The sequence below is a fragment of the Heliangelus exortis genome, chromosome 15 (genome assembly GCF_036169615.1).
Source record: "Heliangelus exortis chromosome 15, bHelExo1.hap1, whole genome shotgun sequence".
NCBI classification, from domain to species: domain Eukaryota; kingdom Metazoa; phylum Chordata; class Aves; order Apodiformes; family Trochilidae; genus Heliangelus; species Heliangelus exortis.
The window spans coordinates 15,635,407-15,659,970 of record NC_092436.1 but is presented as its reverse complement, the minus strand read 5'-3'; the positions used below and the strand labels follow the sequence as shown (position 1 = coordinate 15,659,970).

The following is a 24,564-nucleotide window of genomic DNA, read 5'->3' as shown; positions in this document are numbered from 1 at the left end:
GTAGAGACTCTACCTGAGATTTTCTACTGTCATTTTCTGTCTCATGCCCACACAAATGGGATCTCCATTCATAGGACAATGTCCAGTCCTTCCCCAAAGACACAGACATCACCATTTCCCTCAGGCAAGACTCTTCCCCAATCAAGGTCACCCTCACCATGATGCATGCCCAGGCCCTACATGGTCTCACTCACAGGACTGATGTCAGCAACAGTGCTACCCTGCTCTGGGCAGGAGCCAGGCCTTTGCACATCCTCACCTTCCCTTTCAGCTGGCACAGAAACCATACAGAGGGATGTAAAGCCACACAGTGCCTGACAGACTCATCCCAGCTGCCTGAATTTCACCATCAACTTCTGGTGATTTTTCAGCAATCTCAGATTGAAACACTACAGAGCTGCACATTAGAGTTCATAAAATATTCTGTGACTAGAGCAGTGATAGCTCTGATCCCAGTCTGCATGAATATTTTTCTTTGAGAAAACCACACAAAATGCTGAAGGACAACCCCCCCCTCCCAATAGCAGCTGAGGGGGAGAAGCTGTACCATAGGAAACCAGAGCTGAGCACCTGTGAGGATATGGCAAGTACATACCTGAGTTAAACATGACAAGGGGGCACAGCTGCTCTACTGAGCTCAACTCTTGAAGTACAAAAGTAGGGGATAGCAAGAACACATAGATATCACCCCCCACCTCATTACAACTGCTTACAAATCCCATGTCAGGAGGAGCAAGGAATTACCACGGCAACATTAGAGGCTACCAAAACTACTATGCATTCCCAACACTACAAAAAGACAGCAGGTTGAAGAGCTCCTCACCCCCAGCACTCTTCTTGAAGAAGGAATCAAAAATCATTTAAAACTTCATTACAGAATTATCAGAGTTGGAAGGGACCTCTAGAGATCATCTAGTCCGACTCCCCTACTACAGCAGGATCACCTAGAGCTCAGTACCAGGACTGCATCCAGGTGGGTTTTGAATATCTCCAGAGAAGAGGACTCCACAACCTCCCTGGGCAGCCTCTACCAGTGCCTTATCACCCTCAAAGTAAATAAGTTTTTTCTTATGTTTAGATGGAATTTCCTATTTCCAGTTTGTGCCTGTTGCGCCTCACCCTGTCACTGGGAATTACTGAGAAGAGTCTGGCTCCATCTTCCTTGCACAACTCTCCTTTAGATACTTGTAGACATTGATAAGGTCTCCCCTCAGCCTTCTCTACTCCAGGCTGAAGAGTCCCATCTCTCTCAGCCTTTCCTCATAAGAGAGATGCTCCAACTCTCCAGCCATCCTTGTTGCCCCCCGTTGGACTCTCTCCAGTAGTTCCCTGTCTCTCTTGGGCTGAGAAGCCCAGAACTGGATGCAGTATTCCAGCTGTGGACCACCCAGGGATGAGCAGATGGGGACAATGACCTCCCTCGACTTACTGGCCACAGTCTTCTTTAGGAAACCTAGGATTCTGCTGCCCATCTTGGCAACGAGGGCACACTGCTGGCTCATGCATAATTTACTATCAGGATTCCCAGATCCTTCTCCTCAGCTCTACCTCCAACAGGTCCACCCTTAACCTCTATTGGTGCTTGGGGTTCTTCACCTCCCAGGTGCAGGACCTACACATGCTCTTGTGGAACCTCATTAGGTTCCTTTGTGCAGCTCTCCAGCTGTTCAGGTCACGGTGGATGGCAGCAAAACCCCCTGGACTGTCAGCCCCCCTTCAGAATTCACCCCCACTCAGGAGTTTGAAGCTCCCGAGGCTCCAGTTGTTATCAGGCATCATGTTTTCCACAGAAAAAAAAAAAAAAAAATCAAGCAGTGGGAGAACAGATTTCTCAGTTTAAAATAAAATAAACCAAAAATTTAAAACCACCCAACACACCTGATAACAGCACGATCACCAGTCAGCACAGATAAGTAAAACAGTAAAGAGCAACCAGATGACTGTGGCCATCATAGCCCACATCACCTGCACCCCTTCAGGACGCTCGGGTGGCAAGAGCGTTTTCACTTTCTGGGACAACAAAACACCCACAGCAGCAAACTGCAGCTGTGGAAAGGAACTGATGCCAGACGTGCCACTATCACCGTTCAGCCCACTTGTATAAAGCAAGAGCCAGAGGAGGTCCATAACGGGCAAAACATAAAGGAAAACGACCAATTAACACCATCAAGGACCAAGAGAAGGATCCAGGGAACAAGCCCAAGGGGTGAAATTCCGTGACCACAAAAAGACAAAAGAGAAAGGAAAGGGCGAGTGCCGGGACAGGGAGGGCCACTGACCGTGTCCAGCAGAGCGGGCGGCTCCGGCTGCGTCTCCTTCGCCGCGGCGCCGGGCGGCGGCGGGAAGTTGGGGCTGAAAACCATCAGATCGCTCTTGCCCGCGCCCTCCGCCACGCACAGGCTCCGGCTCTGCCGCTGCGAGTACGACCAGCTCCCCACTTCGCTGGCGCACACCAGCGTCGTCGGACCGGGCCCCGACACCACGCCCGCCCGCGGCGCCCACCGCGACGCCCCGTACAGCACCACCGCCAGCACGAACAGGCTCGACACCGCGCAGATCGCCACCACCAGCCACACGTTCGTCGACGCCGACGACAGCAACGAAACCTCCTCTGACACCGACGACGCCCGCGGACCCGACGACCCCGCCGCCACCGCCGCCGCCGCCTCCGCGCCCTCCACCACCGACACGCTCAGCGTGGCCGTCACCGAGCGCGGCGGCTCCCCGTGGTCCCGCACCACGATCAACAGCCTCTGACGCGGGCCGTCCGCCTCCTCCAGCGCCCGCGTCGTCCTCACCTCGCCGCTGTACAGACCCACGCGGAACGGCGCCTTCCCCCGCGGCTCCCACAGCTCGTACCGCAGCCACGCGTTGTACCCCGAGTCCGCGTCCACCGCGCGGATCTTCGCCACCACCTGCCCCGCCGGAGACCCCCACGACGCCCACGCCCACAAAGACGGAACCATGAGGGCCTCAGAACCCTCCCCGGACCACGCCTCCAACGACCCGCCCGCTCCTCCTCTCGCTCCCCCGCCCGCCTCCCCACCCGCACCGCCGCCCGCAGCCGGCAGCAGCGACGGCGCGTTGTCGTTCTCGTCCACCACGAACACCTGCACCGTCGCGTTGCCGCTCAGCGGCGGCTCCCCCGCGTCCACCGCCCGCACCTCGAACTCCAGCACCTGCACCTCCTCGTAGTCCAGCGCCTGCAGCGCCCACACGCGACCGCTCTCCGCGTCCACCGACACGTAGCTCGACGCCGACCGCCACCCCCCGACCGCCGCCTCCCACAACGAGTACCTCACGCGACCGTTCCCCGCCTCGTCCGGGTCACGCGCCCACACGCGACCCAGCTCCGCGCCCGCCGCGTTGTTCTCCCGCGTCAGCACCGTGTACACCGCCTGCGAGAAACTCGGCGCGTTGTCGTTCACGTCCGACACCGACACGCGCACCCCGCGCCTCCCCGACAGCGGCGGCGACCCGCCGTCCTCCGCCAACACCTCCACCTCGTACTCCGACACCCGCTCGCGGTCCAGCGCCTCACGCAGCACCAGCGAGTACGACCCCGACAACCTCGACACCAGACCGAACGGCGACGACGGACGCACCCAGCACCGCACCCGACCGTTCGCCCCCGAGTCACGGTCCGACACGCTCAGCAGGGCCACCACCGTCCCCACCGACGCCTCCTCCGACACCGGCACCGACAGCGACGTCACCCGCACCTCGGGCGCGTTGTCGTTCACGTCCAACACTTCCAGCTCAATGCTGCAGTGACCCAAGAGAGGAGGCGTCCCCTTGTCTTTTGCCTTAATATGTAAATGGTATAAAGAAACTGTCTCAAAATCCAGAGCACCCCTCAGTCGGATCTCCCCACTTCTTGCATCGATACTGAATACATCCGTGGCCGAGGGGGGAACAACAGCTTCAATTTCATAAATCACTTCGCCATATATTCCCAAGTCTGGATCCGTGGCGTTCACCCGCGCCACAAGTGTCCCCTCTGAGGCATCTTCGGGTAAAATGACGGTGTAAACCGACTGATTAAATTGTGGCGCGTTGTCGTTCACATCCAGCACCGTGATCACCAGCTCCATCGTGCCCGTCAGAGACGGACGGCCCCCGTCACTCGCCGTCACCACCAGCCGGTGCACCGGAACCGTCTCCCGGTCCAGGGGTTTTGCGAGCACCAGAAACAAGGATTTACTGCGCGATTTCTCTTCTTCTATTCTAAAATGCTCGGTGGGGCTGAGCGTGTAGGAGAGCTGCGCGTTAGATCCGATATCTGCATCCGACGCGCCCTCCAGCGGGAAACGGGAACCGGGCAGGGTTGTAAATTCCGCGATGCTGAGGTTTTTTCTGGCGACGGGGAAGACCGGGGCGTTGTCGTTGATGTCGGTGACCTCCAGCTCCACGTGGAAGACGCGCAGCGGCCGCTCCACCAGCACCTCCAGCCGCAGGGCGCACGGCGCGCTCTTCCCGCACAGCTCCTCCCGGTCCAGCCGCGAGCTCACCACCAGCGCCCCGCTCGCCCCGCTCACCTCCACGCTCGCCCGCCGGCCCTGCGCCACCAGCCGCAGCCGCCGCGCCTCCGCATCGCCCGCCTCCAGGCCCAGGTCCTGCGCCACACGCCCCACCACCGTCCCGACCTTGGCTTCCTCCGACACCGAGTACCGCACCTGACCCACCGACACCCACCACGCCGCCTGCACCAACAACAACACCCGCAGCACCGCACCGCAACACACCCACATCGCTCACACCGCCGCCGCCGCCGCCTCTGCCCCCCGCTCCCCGCACGGCTCCTACCGCCGCCGCCCGCCCGCACGCACCGGCTCTGCTGCCCGGGGCCCCGCGCCGCCCCCCCGCACTCACAGCCGGGCTCTCCGCCGCACCGGGGCGGAGCCGCCTCGCCGCTCGCCGCCGTTTCTGAGCCTGCAGCGACACCGTGTGCTGCTCCCAACACCCAACACGCTCCGTGACACCCACAGCTGAAAAGCTGCCTTCATCCTCAGCTCCTCTCTGTACCTTGCTCCCTTTTTCAAATTTCATTTTATTTTTCCTTTTCGTCTTCCTCTTTTTTTCACGTCTCATTACTTTTCTATTCTTGACCACTCTTCCGTTCTTTGCAGAGATTCCTTTCTTTTGTATTTTTTTTCTTTTTCCTTGTTTTGTTTAAATTTATTACCTCCACATTCTGTTCTTCTAGTACTTCATTTCCTTCCCACTTCTCTCTCCCTCTCTCATTTCTTCCCCGCTGATCTTCCTCTTCCTTCTCTTTCTCCTCCATTTCTTTTTTGCCGTCCCGTGTCTGAGTCCTCCCTTCTCTTCCCATGCTTTAACTCTTCTTCCTCGCACTGGGCTCCCAAGTCGCCTCCCTCTCCGAAGATGAGGTCATCAAACACGGAGCTATCAGTGCTAATTACGGGTGTATCAGCGCTAATTACGGCTCCATCTGTGCTAACGAGGAGCTGTAAGTGCCCGAGAGCTGCTCTCTAACCCGGAGGACCTACTCTTTTCAGCACCTAGAGGTAAGGTCGGAGCACCCTGGATATCTCCTGTATCGTCTCTTGCTTCCTCTTCTTTGGCACCTTCCGTCCTTACATGATTTCATGCTACTTCTCTTTCTCCCCCTCACTTCTCTGTGTACAGAGATAAAAGCGTTCATGCTATAAGGACCCTTGACTTTTCCTCTTTTCTTCATCTTCTTTCTCTCCATTTTTCTTTCCTTCTTTCTCTTCCTTCCCCCATTTCTCATTCTCTTATTTTCCCTGACTTTCTCTCGCTGTCTCTTCGACTTCCCTCTTTGTCTCATACAGACTGCCCTTTCCTATCCGGAGGAAATCCACACTCTTCAGCCTCCAGTCCTCGCAAGCACCCAGCACAGAGCAAGGACATCACATGGCAAGGAATAGAGAACACCACTCTCAGAAACACAACCACAAACACCTGGTGACTGAAATTGTGTGCAAAAAGGTTCCAACCAGCTCAACAACCCAGGAGTCTATCCTTAAAGAGATCAAACCCATCACGGGTCAATACAAAGGCTGAAAAAGCACAGGGCAACCACATCTCCTGAACTCTTCATGTAATTCCATGAAGAGCCATTCTTCCTGGCTCCTTTTCCACATCTATGATCAGTGGGAAGCTCTTGCTTCCCCTTTCAGGCAAGTATGGGAGAACCTCCAGGAACACACCAAGAGCCTCCATACCCAAGGGCATTAGTAGCCACAGAATATGTCTCACTCCTAGCAGGAGTTACTTGTCAAAAGCCACATGGAAAAAACACAGCATGTTCACTGAGAACAGCCCCCAACACCCAACACATCCACTCCAAAAAAATGTATTAATGTCCCACTTTCACCTGTGCTTGCTTCCACTTGTTCATGCTGTGCCTGGAAGCTCAGGACAGATGAAAGTGCTGCTTTACTGCTCCAGTCACAGAATATTTCAAGTTCACAGCGACCCATAAAGGCTATCAAGTCCAACTCCTAATCCAGGCAACATTTGCTCAATCCAACAGGAAGGCACCATGACAACACCACAACAAATGCACACCTGTCTCTCAGACTCACCTTCTGTAGGTAGGAGTGACTTACCTGTAACTCATTGCATCCCTGTAGCATTACACGTGGCTGTGTGATCACAGAATATCAGAATAATTCCACTTGGAAAAGGTGTTCAAGATAATAAAATAAAACTATAACTTTACTCTAGCAACCATTAAACTAAATCTATCAAGTCCAGGAACAACGTTCCTCATAAAGAACAAATAACCAAAGTTGCCTTTGATCATGGTGGATGACTTCTCGTCAGAAAGGAAGAACATGGACAACAAGGCATAAGAATATTCAGTACTTGAGAGGCCCTGAGAGGACCCCAGGCAAGAAACCCTGTGCACCAGGCAGCTTCCCAGTTTTCTACTGGAATCCCATATTCTAAGCCTTTAAAAATGGCATCTCCATATAAAAAAAAACATTCTCCAGATCTTCATCCATGAACTATTCCATGTTCTACTCAGCATCTCCATTTCCTCAGGGAAGATTCTTCCCTGCTCAACCACCTTTCCCACACCTTATGCCCCAGGCCCCACTCAGTGACACTCAGAGGATTGCTGCAACCACAGCCAAGCTCCACCACCACAGCACAGCCCAGCAATGAAACCCACTCTGAACAGAACCCTGGACTTTGCACATCCTCACCTTCCCTCACCACAGGCACAGAGAACATACAGAGAACACAAAGTGATTGGCAGGCTCTTCCAGGCTGCATGAACCTCACCATGAATGTTTTGTGAATTTTCAGCAATCTCAGGTGGAAACATCACAGAGCTTCACATTAGAGTTTCTAAAGAGTCTGGGAAAGATCTGATCACAGGCCCAGAGTTCACTCTTTCAAAAGACCACACCAAATGCTAAAGTGTAAAACCACTCCCCATAGTTACTGGGTGGGAGCAGCTGTGCCACCGAAAACCAGAGCTGGGCAGTTGGAAGGCTCTGGAATGTTGGTGAACAGACCTGGCAAAGGGATGCAGCATCTCTACAGAGACCAACTCTGAAAGTGCACAAGGAGGGAAAACAAGAATACACAAATTATACCCACATCCTCATCAGATCTGCTGAAATGTCCCACTAGAGAAGGACCAAGGAAGGAGCCATTGTGGCAACATCAACAGCTGTGGAAGCTGCTATGGATCCCCAGCACTACACAAGGACAACAGGATGAAGCACTACACTCCCACACCACCTTTCACAAAACTGGAGCAACAAGCTCCATCAAATTCAAAGTATTCAGCACTCTGCATCCCACCTGCTCTTACCAGCACACGGCCTGCAGCAGGCAGCAGCAGCACCAGGGACTGTCTCTGGTGGGAGGCAGACATGACCTCAAGCCATATTTTGGGCATTCCAGAAGCACACACTACCTCAAGATCCAGAAAACCTCCAGATCCTTGGATTCTGGAAAAGGATCTTGGGCAGAAACCCTCCGTGCCCATCCTGCATCATGCTTTCCTCCAGACTTCCTCCATTCCACACCCTGTGACATCTCTTCTCAAGACACACAAATCATCTCCCATTATTGTCTGGTGACACAGCCCATGGACTTCCCAGGGATTTCCCATTCAGACAACTCTTCCCACTGCTCCAGGCCACATTTCATATCATGGCATGGCCAGGCCCAGCACAGCTCCACTGTCACATTCATCTCTGTGACATGAGGCCTTTAACCTTCCCCATCTCAGGCCTCACTGCAGCTTTTGCAGACCCTTCACACCAACGAGACAACCACAAAACCATACAGGTGGTGTCACATGAACCATGTTCAGGACACTGCCCTCTTCCTACATGTGCAGTTGGGGCAGCTGCAAATGGCAATGGCATTGATTTCATGCTCTGAGAGAACACCTCAAATGGTGGCAAGCACCACAATGTGACACAGGATACTGACTCTGGAGGAAAATTTCAGTTTGGGGCTTTGTTATCAGGCAGTAATTTCACTGACTAGTTTGGTTCTTTTCATTCATTGGGATTTTTTTTTTTTTTTTTTTTTTTTCATTACAAGGGTGTAGCTGCTGATGCAAATACTGCAAGGGTGATCACAGCACACGTCACACCACTTTTCTGGCCAGGAGTGCAAGTCTGAAACAATTTCCAGCACTGACAGCAACACGGAAATTATAAAGATGGCATCACACACACTGCAGTCTGCATCCTCAGTCATTCTGCTTTATGGTTTGCACTGCTTCAGCTATCTCAGATGGAAATGTTACACACCTGGGAACATCAAAAATGTTACATGTCTATTTGTGGAAATGGTTTCAAGACAGGTCTAGAGACCGTGGGAACTGATTTCCTTCTCTGGGAGGACGACCCTAATGGAGACAAGCACAGCACCATAATGGAGGAATAAGCCAATTTGGAGAGGGGTTAAATGAAGGTTTCCAGGGTGCCATAAGACTCTAAGAACTGATATGAATATTTTTAAAACACCAAAAACCAGCAGTGTTCATCATATAACCTCAATTCTCCACCCAGGAACAGGCGTCTACAGCACAATGTGGAGAGACTGGAAACATTAAAAAAAAAATAATTCCCATTTCTGACACCTACCTTGGATCACACTCCTCTCTCTGAATACATTTTAATTGCTACATAAAGGAACAGGATACTTCTAAAAGAATACTGGACAAGACCACAATATTTTCCCTATTTTCCTAATGATGCTGGTGTGAGGATCCAAAGGAATAAAAAAAAACAAAAAAAAACCCACGGGAGACGAAACTATCAAGTCCACGTTATTACTTTGTGTCAAGTCTCCCGCAGAAGGGAATCAAAGAAGAGAAGGACACAGTGTTCAGCAAGAAACCAGAGCAGATACCAGCAGGGTCAGCAGTCAGCACAGATGGATAAGGAAATAAAGAACAAATACGAGGCTATCCCCAGGCACAAGTGCTGCACTCCTGCAGGAGTATCAGGTGGAAAGGCTGCACACCAGCAAATAGGAACTGATCTAAACCTGATCTATGCACCTCAAACTGCAATCAGCACGGATTTCATTATACAAGATTTTAAAAAAACACACCCACGAAAGCAAAGCTCAGATCTAGCAAGGTACACGAATACCTCTACTTTTCATTTCCATCCCGGCCGGAAAAAGCCGAAAGCCAAGGGGCCCCACACAAAGAACAACAGAACAGATGCAAAGGTCCCGTTAAGAGCCCAGGGTCGAGCCAATCTTCTACCATTCAACGGGACTGACCAGGAGGGCAAAGAGGAGGGACGAGGGGAGGCGGGGCAGGAAGGGGCGAGTGCCGGGACGGGGAGGGCCACTGACCGTGTCCAGCAGAGCGGGCGGCTCCGGCTGCGTCTCCTTCGCCGCGGCGCCGGGCGGCGGCGGGAAGTTGGGGCTGAAAACCATCAGATCGCTCTTGCCCGCGCCCTCCGCCACGCACAGGCTCCGGCTCTGCCGCTGCGAGTACGACCAGCTCCCCACTTCGCTGGCGCACACCAGCGTCGTCGGACCGGGCCCCGACACCACGCCCGCCCGCGGCGCCCACCGCGACGCCCCGTACAGCACCACCGCCAGCACGAACAGGCTCGACACCGCGCAGATCGCCACCACCAGCCACACGTTCGTCGACGGCGACGACAACAACGAAACCTCCTCTGACACCGACGACGCCCGCGGACCCGACGACCCCGCCGCCACCGCCGCCGCCGCCGCCTCCGCGCCCTCCACCACCGACACGCTCAGCGTGGCCGTCACCGAGCGCGGCGGCTCCCCGTGGTCCCGCACCACGATTAACAGCCTCTGACGCGGGCCGTCCGCCTCCTCCAGCGCCCGCGTCGTCCTCACCTCGCCGCTGTACAGACCCACGCGGAACGGCGCCTTCCCCCGCGGCTCCCACAGCTCGTACCGCAGCCACGCGTTGTACCCCGAGTCCGCGTCCACCGCGCGGATCTTCGCCACCACCTGCCCCGCCGGAGACCCCCACGACGCCCACGCCCACAAAGACGGAACCATGAGGCCCTCAGAACCCTCCCCGGACCACGCCTCCAACGACCCGCCCGCTCCTCCTCTCGCTCCCCCGCCCGCCTCCCCACCCGCACCGCCGCCCGCAGCCGGCAGCAGCGACGGCGCGTTGTCGTTCTCGTCCACCACGAACACCTGCACCGTCGCGTTGCCGCTCAGCGGCGGCTCCCCCGCGTCCACCGCCCGCACCTCGAACTCCAGCACCTGCACCTCCTCGTAGTCCAGCGCCTGCAGCGCCCACACGCGACCGCTCTCCGCGTCCACCGACACGTAGCTCGACGCCGACCGCCACCCCCCGACCGCCGCCTCCCACAACGAGTACCTCACGCGACCGTTCCCCGCCTCGTCCGGGTCACGCGCCCACACGCGACCCAGCTCCGCGCCCGCCGCGTTGTTCTCCCGCGTCAGCACCGTGTACACCGCCTGCGAGAAACTCGGCGCGTTGTCGTTCACGTCCGACACCGACACGCGCACCCCGCGCCTCCCCGACAGCGGCGGCGACCCGCCGTCCTCCGCCAACACCTCCACCTCGTACTCCGACACCCGCTCGCGGTCCAGCGCCTCACGCAGCACCAGCGAGTACGACCCCGACAACCTCGACACCAGACCGAACGGCGACGACGGACGCACCCAGCACCGCACCCGACCGTTCGCCCCCGAGTCACGGTCCGACACGCTCAGCAGGGCCACCACCGTCCCCACCGGCGCCTCCTCCGACACCGGCACCGACAGCGACGTCACCCGCACCTCGGGCGCGTTGTCGTTCACGTCCAACACCTCCACCATCACTTTGCAGTGACCCGACAGCGGAGGGGTCCCGTGATCTGTTGCTTTAACCTGCAGGTCGTAGAAAGTTCCTGTCTCGAAGTCCAGGGCGCCCCTCAGACGGATCTCTCCGGTTTTCTCATCAATGCTGAATAAATTTGATGCTGAAGAAGGAATAAAATTTTCAATTTCATAAATCACGTCGGAATTACTACCTATATCTGGATCCGTGGCATTCACACGTGCCACCAGTGTCCCTTCTAAGGAGTCTTCGTGTAAAACTACGCTGTACACGGACTGGTTGAACTGGGGCGCGTTGTCGTTGGCGTCCAGCACCGAGATCACCAGCTCCATCGTGCCCGTCAGAGACGGACGGCCCCCGTCACTCGCCGTCACCACCAGGCGGTGCACCGGAACCGTCTCCCGGTCCAGGGGTTTTGTGAGCACCAGAAACAAGGATTTACTGCGCGAGTTAGTGTTTTCTTCCTCTATTCTAAAATGCTCGGTGGGGCTGAGCGTGTAGGAGAGCTGCGCGTTAGATCCGATATCTGCATCCGACGCGCCCTCCAGCGGGAAACGGGAACCGGGCACCGTGGTTAATTCCGCGATGCTGAGGTTTTTTCTGGCGACGGGGAAGACCGGGGCGTTGTCGTTGATGTCGGTGACCTCCAGCTCCACGTGGAAGACGCGCAGCGGCCGCTCCACCAGCACCTCCAGCCGCAGGGCGCACGGCGCGCTCTTCCCGCACAGCTCCTCCCGGTCCAGCCGCGAGCTCACCACCAGCGCCCCGCTCGCCCCGCTCACCTCCACGCTCGCCCGCCGGCCCTGCGCCACCAGCCGCAGCCGCCGCGCCTCCGCATCGCCCGCCTCCAGGCCCAGGTCCTGCGCCACACGCCCCACCACCGTCCCGACCTTGGCTTCCTCCGACACCGAGTACCGCACCTGACCCACCGACACCCACCACGCCGCCTGCACCAACAACAACACCCGCAGCACCGCACCGCAACACACCGACATCGCTCACACCGCCGCCGCCTCTGCCCCCCGCTCCCCGCACGGCTCCTACCGCCGCCGCCCGCACGCACCGGCTCTGCTGCCCGGGGCTCTCCGCCGCCCCCCCGCACTCACAGCCGGGCTCTCCGCCGCACCGGGGCGGAGCCGCCTCGCCGCTCGCCGCCGTTTCTGAGCCTGCAGCGACACCGTGTGCTGCTCCCAACACCCAACACGCTCCGTGACACCCACAGCTGAAAAGCTGCCTTCATCGTCAGCTCCTCTCCGTCCCTTCCTCCTCTTCCCCTGTTTGCTTTCTTCTTTCCTTTCCTCTTTTCTTCTCCTAATTCTTTTTTCCTTCGTGCTCGCTCTCTACATCCATAGATTGCTTCCTAACCTTCGGTATTATGCCTTTCTCCTGGTCTTCTTTTTTTCTTCTTTCTTGTCTTCTTTCTTTTCTCTCTGCTTTCTTCTCATCCCTCCTTCTTGTTTCCTCTGTTCCTTTTCCCATTTCTCTTTGCTTTGCTCCGCCCTCCTCCTCCCATCCTTCTCTCCTCTTCAGCAGTGCCAGCAGCTCCCCTCTCTCTTCGGATGCTGTGACCAACAGCATCAAAACAGAGTCACCTGCACTTATTTGTGTCTCCATCGCCACAGATCACGGGGCATCAGCTCTAAGTAAGGTGCATCAGTGACAGAACTGGATACTCGGACCAAGGAGGATGCTCTCAGAGACCTGTGCTGTTCAGTGTCTAGAGGTAAGTTGGCAGCACTGGTCATCTCCTTTCTTCTTGGTTGGTCTCTTCCTTATTCTTGGTTGGTCATCTTTATTATCTCTTGCTTTCTCCTTTTTGCCAGCTTCCTTCCTTAGTGCTTCCCTGCTCCTGTCTCTTTCTCTCCCGTCACTTCTCTGTGTACAAATATCACCTTTTACTTTTCATCCTTTATCTTCTCTCTCCCTTATTTTTTCTTAATTTCCTTCTCTTCTTTTTCTTTATCCCTCGTATGCTTTACACTTCCTTCTCACCTGCTTTTCCTTCTTCTTTTCATATTTCACTTCCTTCTGTTTCCCCTTCCTTTCCTTCTTTTCCTTCAGTTTTGTATTCTTTCCTTCCATACAGTACCCTCCTGCCCCCCCCCCCTTCCCTTTTGCATTCACCCTACTTCTTTTTTTCATCCATTTATCAACATTTTTTCTCAAGGTACAAAACCTCACCACCCAGCAGCCACATGCTCTTTGACAAGAGCTCTCTTCATGGCCTTCCACCCCTCCAGAAAAGAAACCATATCCTTGCTTTCCTGGGGTCAATATAAAGCAGACAGATTGCCCCTCCAAGAGCCCCCCCTTCCCCAGGGAGGACACAGCCTTCAGCCTCCAGTCATCACAAGAAACAACAAATAACAGAGCCAAACCTTCACACAGCAAGGAATAGAATCCACCACATCCTGAAGCACAACCCAAGAAACGTCCCTTCAAAGACCAAGACATCCATACAGAGAAATACACCAGGGCCCTTCCTCCATCCCTGCCTCCTGCTGCTCGCCCACACTCTGCCTCTGAGCAGCAGCACAGGAATGAGAGCAGACAGGGGTGCTGGGCTGCTCCAAACCTACAGGCATTCCTTACAACCCCAGAAACATTTTGTATCTCCAAGAGGAAGACTAAGGAGGAGCAAAAGTACATCTGTTTCTCAACATACATTGCTGTAGGGATGAGGAACTTACCTGGAGAATCACCGCTTTGTTCTTGAAAAAAATAAACTTTAGGACAGGAGAACTGTTTTTAAGGGATGCTTTCACTTAACATTATGGGAGATTAACATTATGAGACATGGAAGTAGGAAAAAATTACTCATGTACTGCAAATCCCTTGAGATCACCACAGAGAACAATGCTCCCTCATGCACTTCTCTCACAATACAACAAGATGAACACAAGAAAGCTGAAGACCTTCTCCCCATGTCAACCATAGCTCAAGAGACAAAATCCAATCATCCCCAGCAATGATGGCCAATCCCCTGAATCTCTGCCACCAGACACCTAACACAGTCCTGCACTCCGCATCCATCCACTGCCACCAGCACATTCCCAGTGTCAGAGGAATAAAACCAAAGGCGTGGGAGCTTCCAACAAGAGTACAGAAGAAAACCAAAAGAGCCATCCCACCATATTGCATCACCAGGTCTGCAAAAGTCCCAAACATGCACTGCACTTCTTTCCCTCTCTAGCAAGAGAGATGAGCACACAGATAACAGTGAGAGCTCCAGAGAAGGCTGGCAGCACGATCCACATTTGGAAAAGCTTCTCTTTGACCAACAACTTTCCTCATCAACAAAAACCAATTACAGCAAGTTTGGCAAATGCCATCACATCTGGCAGCAACACAAAGAGAAAGGAGTGGGAGGATTTGCAGAACTTCTGGATGTTCTCAGAGGAGCCCTGGAAAAGAGGCTCCATACACAGGGACATTTTTCCAGGCTTTCTGCTGGCACCTGCTCTTTTATCCCTTGAGAAAACACATCAGCTGAGAGGGTATTTTCCATTTCCTTCCCAGTGACCCAGCCCATGTGTTGGGAAGCTGTCTGGAAGAAAACAGACATGTGAGCAATCCTGACTGTTTAGCTTTAGCTAGAGTAAGCTAAGGGCCTTGAGACTCAGTTGCAAGGTTACTGAAAGATGAGCTATGGGAAAAAGATAAGGGAGCTGGCAGTAGAAAAGAAGAAATAACAGGATAATGAGGAAACCAGCAGAAGTTCTGTGAGAACAGAATTTGTGTCCAAGATACAGCCACGTGCAAGATATCGTTATATAAACAAAGGCTCTATATAAAGCGAGTGTCCACTGTTAATAAATGACTTCACTTTAACCACATTGGTGACTGCGTGTCGTCCTTTAAGCCTCCGCGGACTTTTCCCACACCCATGTTCAACCCAGAATCTCCACTGCCCTCAGGTAACACTTCTCCCTGCTCAGGGTCACAGTCCCCATGACACATGTCCAGGCCCCACTCACATGCTCCTCACCACAGAACCCGGGTCCTGCTCCAGCTCAACATCTGAAGCCTGGGCTGAGCATAACCCAGGCCTTTGCACATCCACACCTTCCCTCACTCAGAGCCAGCACTGACACCATACCCAGACATTGCTCCACCACAAGAATGCCTCCCACTCAGAAACCCCTCTCTGAGCATGACACAGCCCTCTCTGCTCAGAGCTGTGACACAGTCCACACCCACTGCACTCTTCAAGACAATAACATCAAGTGCTGAAGCATCACAACACTCACAGTGTCAACAGGATGGGAGAATCTGGAGCACATAAAACCAGAGCTGGGCTGCTCTGCAGGCTTTGTCCTCTACATCCAGACATCAGAATGAGCCCTGAGTGAAAACAGGACACACCATCCCCACTGAGCCTGACTGTACAAGTGCACAAGGAGGGGAAGGCAGGAGCACAAAGATGAAACCCACCCCCTCACATGTCCTTAATATCCTGCCTGAGCAGGACAAAGGAACCATCATGGGGAGATCCACAGCCATGAAACACCATTCCCCAACAAATCCATGTGATCACAGTTGGCTATAGAGGATGTTTTCTGGTTCTTCAGGAAGAGCATGAACAACAAGGCATGAAGATATTCAGTGCTTCTGGAGGCCAGGGCAGGATCCCCAGCAACCAGTCCTGACCACCCGGCATTCCCCAAAGTTTACTATTGGAATCCCCCAGCCTGTGCCCTGGGAAATAACATCTCCAGCAGTGAAAACATTCTCCAGTTCTTCCCCACTGACAAACCCCATGTTCTACACAGCATCTCCGTTTTCCTCAGCACAGACTCTTCCCCACTCACAGCCACCCTCCCCATGACACAGGTACAACCTCTGCTTGGTACCACTCACAGGATCACTGCCAAAACACTCACGCTTCCTCCTGACCCCCACAACATGCCCAGCACCAAACCCCACTCTGCAACTGACCCCTGCCTTTGCACGTCCTCGCCTTTCCTCACAAGCAGTGTGCACAATATCCAGAGGGCTGGGAAGTCCCTCACTCTCTGCCAGGCTCTTCCCACCTGCCTGAACCTCACCACAAATGCTTTGGGCCTTTTCAGCAACCTCAGATGGAAACACTACAGAGCTGGACATCACCATTCATAAGGGTTCTGGGATGAGAGCTCTGACACCTCTGATCCCAGTCCACATGGATTTTATTCTCCAAGAGAAGCACACCCAGTACACAAGTCTCAGTGCTCTGAAGCTGTCAGCTGGGTCAGAAAGAGAGAGAGGAGCCACTGTGCAGGGTTGGCACATCCATGGATTTCACTCGATGAGTAAAGCCTGGCAAGCAGACACAGCATCTCTGTTGAGGCCAGGTGTGCAAGGGCACAAGGAAGCAAAGTCAAGTGCACGTGAAATTACACCCCACTCATCACATCTACTGTGCTGAGTTTCTACCTGAAGAGGAACAAGGAACCATCAAAGCAACATCAAGACCCGCACAAGCTACAGTGGATCCACAGCTACAGAAAGAGAGATGGGTGAGACTCCCAGAACAGAAATCAAAACAGAAAATCAGAGACTCTTCTGCAGGATTCTGCACCTCACCTCATCCCACCACATCACCTGTGTCAGGCAAAGCAGCACCAGGGGACTGTCTGGGGTGGGAGATCTTCAACACCTTAAAAGGCACTGTGGGCATTGCAATACCACAAACTATCTCAAGACATAAAAAGCCTCCAGATCCAAGTATCTGGAGAGCAGAAAATGATCAATGGCAAGAACACCCCATGCCCAGCATCCTTCATTCCTTCCTCTCACCATCCTCCATTCCACACCCTGTTACATCTGTTCTCAGGACACACAGATCATCTCCCATTACTGCCTTAAGACGTGGCCCATGGACTTCCCAAGGATTTCCAATTCACACAACTCTTCCCACTGCTCCAGGACACATTTCACATCAGGACAGGACCAGGCCCTGTGCAGTGCCACTGCCACATTCACCCCTGTCTCATGACACTCTTTCTTTTACCACACAAGTGCTTCTTCCATCTTGTGCAGACCCTTCCCATCAGTGACACCAACAGAAGTAAAACTACAGATGGCAACACAGACAGCAAGTCCAGCAGACTTCTCTCTCTTTCTACAGGAAACGTTGCACAGCTCTAACCAGCAATGGCTCTGATTTTTATACTGTTAGAGAACAACCCAAATGTTGTCAAGCACCCCAATACAATGGAGATATCAACTAGGTAGAAGAATATGGGTTTGGTTTTTTTTCTTGTTTATGTGTTTTTTGCTCTTTCATTGTTTCTTTTATCCATTTCAACCCTGTTCCTACTGATACCAATATCAAAAGCAAATACTGAAAGCACAGTCCAGCCCATGTCACACCACTTCTCTGGCCAGGAATGCCAGCGAAAAATGCTTCCCATCAATGACACCACCACAAAGATCATCACAGAGATGCCATAACATACCCTGTGTTCAGCAGACTACGACCAGCCCAGAAAGATGGGACGGGCCAGGAGGGCAAAGAGGAGGGACGAGGGGAGGCGGGGCAGGAAGGGGCGAGTGCCGGGACAGGGAGGGCCACTGACCGTGTCCAGCAGAGCGGGCGGCTCCGGCTGCGTCTCCTTCGCCGCGGCGCCGGGCGGCGGCGGGAAGTTGGGGCTGAAAACCATCAGATCGCTCTTGCCCGCGCCCTCCGCCACGCACAGGCTCCGGCTCTGCCGCTGCGAGTACGACCAGCTCCCCACTTCGCTGGCGCACACCAGCGTCGTCGGACCGGGCCCCGACACCACGCCCGCCCGCGGCGCCCACCGCGACGCCCCGTACAGCACCACCGCCAGCACGAACAGGCTCGACACCGCGCAGATCGCCACCACCAGCCACACGTTCGTCGACGGCGACGACAGCAACGAAACCTCCTCCGACACCGACGACGCCCGCGGACCCGACGACCCCGCCGCCACCGCCGCCGCCGCCGCCTCCGCGCCCTCCACCACCGACACGCTCAGCGTGGCCGTCACCGAGCGCGGCGGCTCCCCGTGGTCCCGCACCACGATCAACAGCCTCTGACGCGGGCCGTCCGCCTCCTCCAGCGCCCGCGTCGTCCTCACCTCGCCGCTGTACAGACCCACGCGGAACGGCGCCTTCCCCCGCGGCTCCCACAGCTCGTACCGCAGCCACGCGTTGTACCCCGAGTCCGCGTCCACCGCGCGGATCTTCGCCACCACCTGCCCCGCCGGAGACCCCCACGACGCCCACGCCCACAAAGACGGAACCATGAGGGCCTCAGAACCCTCCCCGGACCACGCCTCCAACGACCCGCCCGCTCCTCCTCTCGCTCCCCCGCCCGCCTCCCCACCCGCACCGCCGCCCGCAGCCGGCAGCAGCGACGGCGCGTTGTCGTTCTCGTCCACCACGAACACCTGCACCGTCGCGTTGCCGCTCAGCGGCGGCTCCCCCGCGTCCACCGCCCGCACCTCGAACTCCAGCACCTGCACCTCCTCGTAGTCCAGCGCCTGCAGCGCCCACACGCGACCGCTCTCCGCGTCCACCGACACGTAGCTCGACGCCGACCGCCACCCCCCGACCGCCGCCTCCCACAACGAGTACCTCACGCGACCGTTCCCCGCCTCGTCCGGGTCACGCGCCCACACGCGACCCAGCTCCGCGCCCGCCGCGTTGTTCTCCCGCGTCAGCACCGTGTACACCGCCTGCGAGAAACTCGGCGCGTTGTCGTTCACGTCCGACACCGACACGCGCACCCCGCGCCTCCCCGACAGCGGCGGCGACCCGCCGTCCTCCGCCAACACCTCCACCTCGTACTCCGACACCCGCTCGCGGTCCAGCGCCTCACGCAGCACCAGCGAGTACGACCCCGACAACCTCGACACCAGACCGAACGGCGACGACGGACGCACCCAGCACCGCACCCGACCGTTCGCCCCCGAGTCACGGTCCAACACGCTCAGCAGGGCCACCACCGTCCCCACCGGCGCCTCCTCCGACACCGGCACCGACAGCGACGTCACCCGCACCTCGGGCGCGTTGTCGTTCACGTCCAACACTTCCAGCTCCACGCTGCAGTGACCCGACAGCGGAGGGGTGCCACTGTCTCTTGCTTCGATTTGTAAATCGTATAAACGCACGTCTTCAAAGTCCAGGGCGCCCCTCAGACGAATCTCCCCCGTCTTCTGATCAATCGTGAAAACATCTCTTTTATCAACAGGAACCGAACTCATGATAATGTAAGAAAAGTCCTTATTGACACCTTCGTCCGGATCCGTGGCGTTCACCCGCGCCACCAGTGTCCCCTCTGGAGCGTTCTCGGGCAGCTGCACTTTATACACGGACTGGTTGAACTGGGGCGCGTTGTCGTTGGCGTCCAGCACCGAGATCACCAGCTCCATCGTGCCCGTCAGAGACGGACGGCCCCCGTCACTCGCCGTCACCACCAGGCGGTGCACCGGAACCGTCTCCCGGTCCAGCGGTTTTGCGAGCACCAAGAACAGAGATTTCCTATTTTCATCAGAGGATTTCACATCGAGCGTAAAGTGCTCGGTGGGGCTGAGCGTGTAGGAGAGCTGCGCGTTAGATCCGATATCTGCATCCGACGCGCCCTCCAGCGGGAAACGGGAACCGGGAAGGGTATTGAATTCCACGATGCTGAGGTTTTTTCTGGCGACGGGGAAGACCGGGGCGTTGTCGTTGATGTCGGTGACCTCCAGCTCCACGTGGAAGACGCGCAGCGGCCGCTCCACCAGCACCTCCAGCCGCAGGGCGCACGGCGCGCTCTTCCCGCACAGCTCCTCCCGGTCCAGCCGCGAGCTCACCACCAGCGCCCCGCTCGCCCCGCTCACCTCCACGCTCGCCCGCCGGCCCTGCGCCACCAGCCGCAGCCGCCGCGCCTCCGCATCGCCCGCCTCCAGGCCCAGGTCCTGCGCCACACGCCCCACCACCGTCCCGACCTTGGCTTCCTCCGACACCGAGTACCGCACCTGACCCACCGACACCCGCCACGCCGCCTGCACCACCAACAACACCCGCAGCACCGCACCGCAACACACCGACATCGCTCACACCGCCGCCGCCTCTGCCCCCCGCTCCCCGCACGGCTCCTACCGCCGCCGCCCGCACGCACCGGCTCTGCTGCCCGGGGCTCTCCGCCGCCCCCCCGCACTCACAGCCGGGCTCTCCGCCGCACCGGGGCGGAGCCGCCTCGCCGCTCGCCGCCGTTTCTGAGCCTGCAGCGACACCGTGTGCTGCTCCCAACACCCAACACGCTCCGTGACACCCACAGCTGAAAAGCTGCCTTCATCATCATCAGCTCCTCTCCGACCCTTCCTCCTCTTCCCCTGTTTGCTTTCTTCTTTCCCTTCCTCTTTTCTTCTCCTAATTCTTTTTTCCTTCGTGCTCGCTTTCTACATCCATAGATTGCTTCCTAACCTTCGGTATTATGCCTTTCTCCTGGTCTTCTTTTTTTCTTCTTTCTTGTCTTCTTTCTTTTCTCTCTGCTTTCTTCTCATCCCTTCTTCTTGTTTCTTCTCTTCCTTTTCCCATTTCTCTTTTGCTTTGCTCCGCCCTCCTCCTCCCATCCTTCTCTCCTCTTCAGTAGTGCCAGCAGCTCCCCTCTCTCTTCGGATGCTGTGACCAACAGCATCAAAACAGAGTCACCTGCACTTATTTGTGTCTCCATCGCCATAGATCACGGGGCATCAGCTCTAAGTAAGGTGCATCAGTGACAGAACTGGATACTCGGACCAAGGAGGATGCTCTCAGAGACCTGTGCTGTTCAGTGTCTAGAGGTAAGTTGGCAGCACTGGTCATCTCCTTTCTTCTTGGTTGGTCTCTTCCTTATTCTTGGTTGGTCATCTTTATTATCTCTTGCTTTCTCCTTTTTGCCAGCTTCCTTCCTTAGTGCTTCCCTGCTCCTGTCTCTTTCTCTCCCGTCACTTCTCTGTGTACAAATATCACCTTTTACTTTTCATCCTTTGTCTTATCTCTCCCTTATTTTTCTTAATTTCCTTCTCTTCTTTTTCTTTATCCCTCGTATGCTTTACACTTCCTTCTCACCTGCTTTTCCTTCTTCTTTTCATATTTCACTTCCTTCTGTTTCCTCTTCCTTTCCTTCTTTTCCTTCAGTTTTGTATTCTTTCCTTCCATACAGTACCCTCCTTCCTTCCCCTTCCCTTTTGCATTCACCCTACTTTTTCATCCATTTACCAACATTTTTTCTCAAGGTACAAAACCTCACCACCCAGAAGCCACATGCCCTTTGACAAGAGCTCTCTTCATGGCCTTCCATCCCTCCAGAAAAGAAACCATATCCTTGCTTTCCTGGGGTCAATATAAAGCAGACAGATTGCCCCTCCAAGAGCCCTCCCCTTCCCCAGGGAGGACACAGCCTTCAGCCTCCAGTCATCACAAGAAACAACAAATAACAGAGCCAAACCTTCACACAGCAAGGAATAGAATCCACCACATCCTGAAGCACAACCCAAGAAACGTCCCTTCAAAGACCAAGACATCCATACAGAGAAATACACCAGGGCCCTTCCTCCATCCCTGCCTCCTGCTGCTCGCCCACACTCTGCCTCTGAGCAGCAGCACAGGAATGAGAGCAGACAGGGGTGCTGGGCTGCTCCAAACCTACAGGCATTCCTTACAACCCCAGAAACATTTTGTTTCTCCAAGAGGAAGACTAAGGAGGAGCAAAAGTACATCTGTTTCTCAACATACATTGCTGTAGGGATGAGGAACTTACCTGTAGAATCACCGCTTCGTTCTTGAAAAAAATAAACTTTAGGACAGGAGAATTGTTTTTAAGGGATGCTTTCACTTAACATTATGGGAGATTAACATTATGAGACATGGAAGTAGGAAAAAATTACTCATGTACTGCAAATCCCTTGAGATCACCACAGAGAACCGTGCTCCCTCATGCACTTCTCTCACAATACAACAAGATGAACACAAGAAAGCTGAAGACCTTCTCCCCATGTCAACCATAGCTCAAGAGACAAAATCCAATCATCCCCAGCAATGATGGCCAATCCCCTGAATCTCTGCCACCAGACACCTAACACAGTCCTGCACTCCGCATCCATCCACTGCCACCAGCACATTCCCAGTGTCAGAGGAATAAAACCAAAGGCGTGGGAGCTTCCAACAAGAGTACAGAAGAAAACCAAAAGAGCCATCCCACCATATTGCATCACCAGGTCTGCAAAAGTCCCAAACATGCACTGCACTTCTTTCCCTCTCTAGCAAGAGAGATGAGCACACAGATAACAGTGAGAGCTCCAGAGAAGGCTGGCAGCACGATCCACATTTGGAAAAGCTTCTCTTTGACCAACAACTTTCCTCATCAACAAAAACCAATTAAAGCAAGTTTGGCAAATGCCATCACATCTGGCAGCAACACAAAGAGAAAGGAGTGGGAGGATTTGCAGAACTTCTGGATGTTCTCAGAGGAGCCCTGGAAAAGAGGCTCCATACACAGGGACATTTTTCCAGGCTTTCTGCTGGCACCTGCTCTTTTATCCCTTGAGAAAACACATCAGCTGAGAGGGTATTTTCCATTTCCTTCCCAGTGACCCAGCCCATGTGTTGGGAAGCTGTCTGGAGGAAAACAGACATGTGAGCAATCCTGACTGTTAAGCTTTAGCTAGAGTAAGCTAAGGGCCTTGAGACTCAGTTGCAAGGTTACTGAAAGATGAGCTATGGGAAAAAGATAAGGGAGCTGGCAGTAGAAAAGAAGAAATAACAGGATAATGAGGAAGCCAGCAGAAGTTCTGTGAGAACAGAATTTGTGTCCAAGATACAGCCACGTGCAAGATATTGTTATATAAACAAAGGCCCTATATAAAGCGAGTGTCCACTGTTAATAAATGACTTCACTTTAACCACATTGGTGACTGCGTGTCGTCCTTTAAGCCTCCACGGACTTTTCCCACACCCATGTTCTACCCAGAATCTCCACTGCCCTCAGGTAACACTTCTCCCTGCTCAGGGTCACAGTCCCCATGACACATGTCCAGGCCCCACTCACATGCTCCTCACCACAGAACCCGGGTCCTGCTCCAGCTCAACATCTGAAGCCTGGGCTGAGCATAACCCAGGCCTTTGCACATCCACACCTTCCCTCACTCAGAGCCAGCACTGACACCATACCCAGACATTGCTCCACCACAAGAATGCCTCCCACTCAGAAACCCCTCTCTGAGCATGACACAGCCCTCTCTGCTCAGAGCTGTGACACAGTCCACACCCACTGCACTCTTCAAGACAATAACATCAAGTGCTGAAGCATCACAACACTCACAGTGTCAACAGGATGGGAGAATCTGGAGCACATAAAACCAGAGCTGGGCTGCTCTGCAGGCTTTGTCCTCTACATCCAGACATCAGAACGAGCCCTGAGTGAAAACAGGACACACCATCCCCACTGAGCCTGACTGTACAAGTGCACAAGGAGGGGAAGGCAGGAGCACAAAGATGAATCCCACCCCTTCACATGTCCTTAATATCCTGCCTGAGCAGGACAAAGGAACCATCATGGGGAGATCCACAGCCATGAAACACCATTCCCCACCAAATCCATGTGATCACAGTTGGCTATAGAGGATGTTTTCTGGTTCTTCAGGAAGAGCATGAACAACAAGACATGAAGATATTCAGTGCTTCTGGAGGCCATGGCAGGATCCCCAGCAACCAGTCCTGACCACCCGGCATTCCCCAAAGTTTACTATTGGAATCCCCCAGCCTGTGTCCTGCGAAATAACATCTCCAGCAGTGAAAACATTCTCCAGTTCCTCCCCACTGACACACCCCATGTTCTACACAGCATCTCCATTTTCCTCAGCACAGACTCTTCCCCACTCACAGCCACCCTCCCCATGACACAGGTACAACCTCTGCTTGGTACCACTCACAGGATCACTGCCAAAACACTCACACTTCCTCCTGACCCCCACAACATGCCCAGCACCAAACCCCACTCTGCAACTGACCCCTGCCTTTGCACGTCCTCGCCTTTCCTCACAAGCAGTGTGCACAATATCCAGAGGGCTGGGAAGTCCCTCACTCTCTGCCAGGCTCTTCCCACCTGCCTGAACCTCACCACAAATGCTTTGGGCCTTTTCAGCAACCTCAGATGGAAACACTACAGAGCTGGACATCACCATTCATAAGGGTTCTGGGAAGAGAGCTCTGACACCTCTGATCCCAGTCCACATGGATTTTATTCTCCAAGAGAAGCACACCCAGTACACAAGTCT

At 54.7% G+C, this 24,564-nt stretch overlaps 1 protein-coding gene and 2 pseudogenes across 1 annotated transcript; all 3 read right to left on the bottom strand.

The window, feature by feature from the left end:
* Window positions 1-2,087: 2,087 nt before the first annotated feature.
* LOC139803241 (protocadherin alpha-13-like) lies at window positions 2,088-4,838 on the bottom strand. Its single transcript, XM_071759181.1, has one exon. The coding sequence runs from the start codon at window positions 4,749-4,751 to the stop codon at window positions 2,088-2,090; it is 2,664 nt and encodes an 887-aa protein (XP_071615282.1). The 5' UTR covers window positions 4,752-4,838.
* A 3,745-nt stretch (window positions 4,839-8,583) lies between these two features.
* LOC139802838 (protocadherin alpha-3 pseudogene) lies at window positions 8,584-13,198 on the bottom strand (annotated as a pseudogene).
* Window positions 13,199-17,772: 4,574 nt separating this feature from the next.
* LOC139803240 (protocadherin alpha-3 pseudogene) lies at window positions 17,773-20,602 on the bottom strand (annotated as a pseudogene).
* Between the last annotated feature and the right edge of the window lie 3,962 nt (window positions 20,603-24,564).

Bases quoted from the DNA above. Each gene is read 5' to 3' on its own strand.
- LOC139803241 (XM_071759181.1), bottom strand. From the start codon at position 4,751: ATGTGGGTGTGTTGCGGTGCGGTGCTGCGGGTGTTGTTGTTGGTGCAG.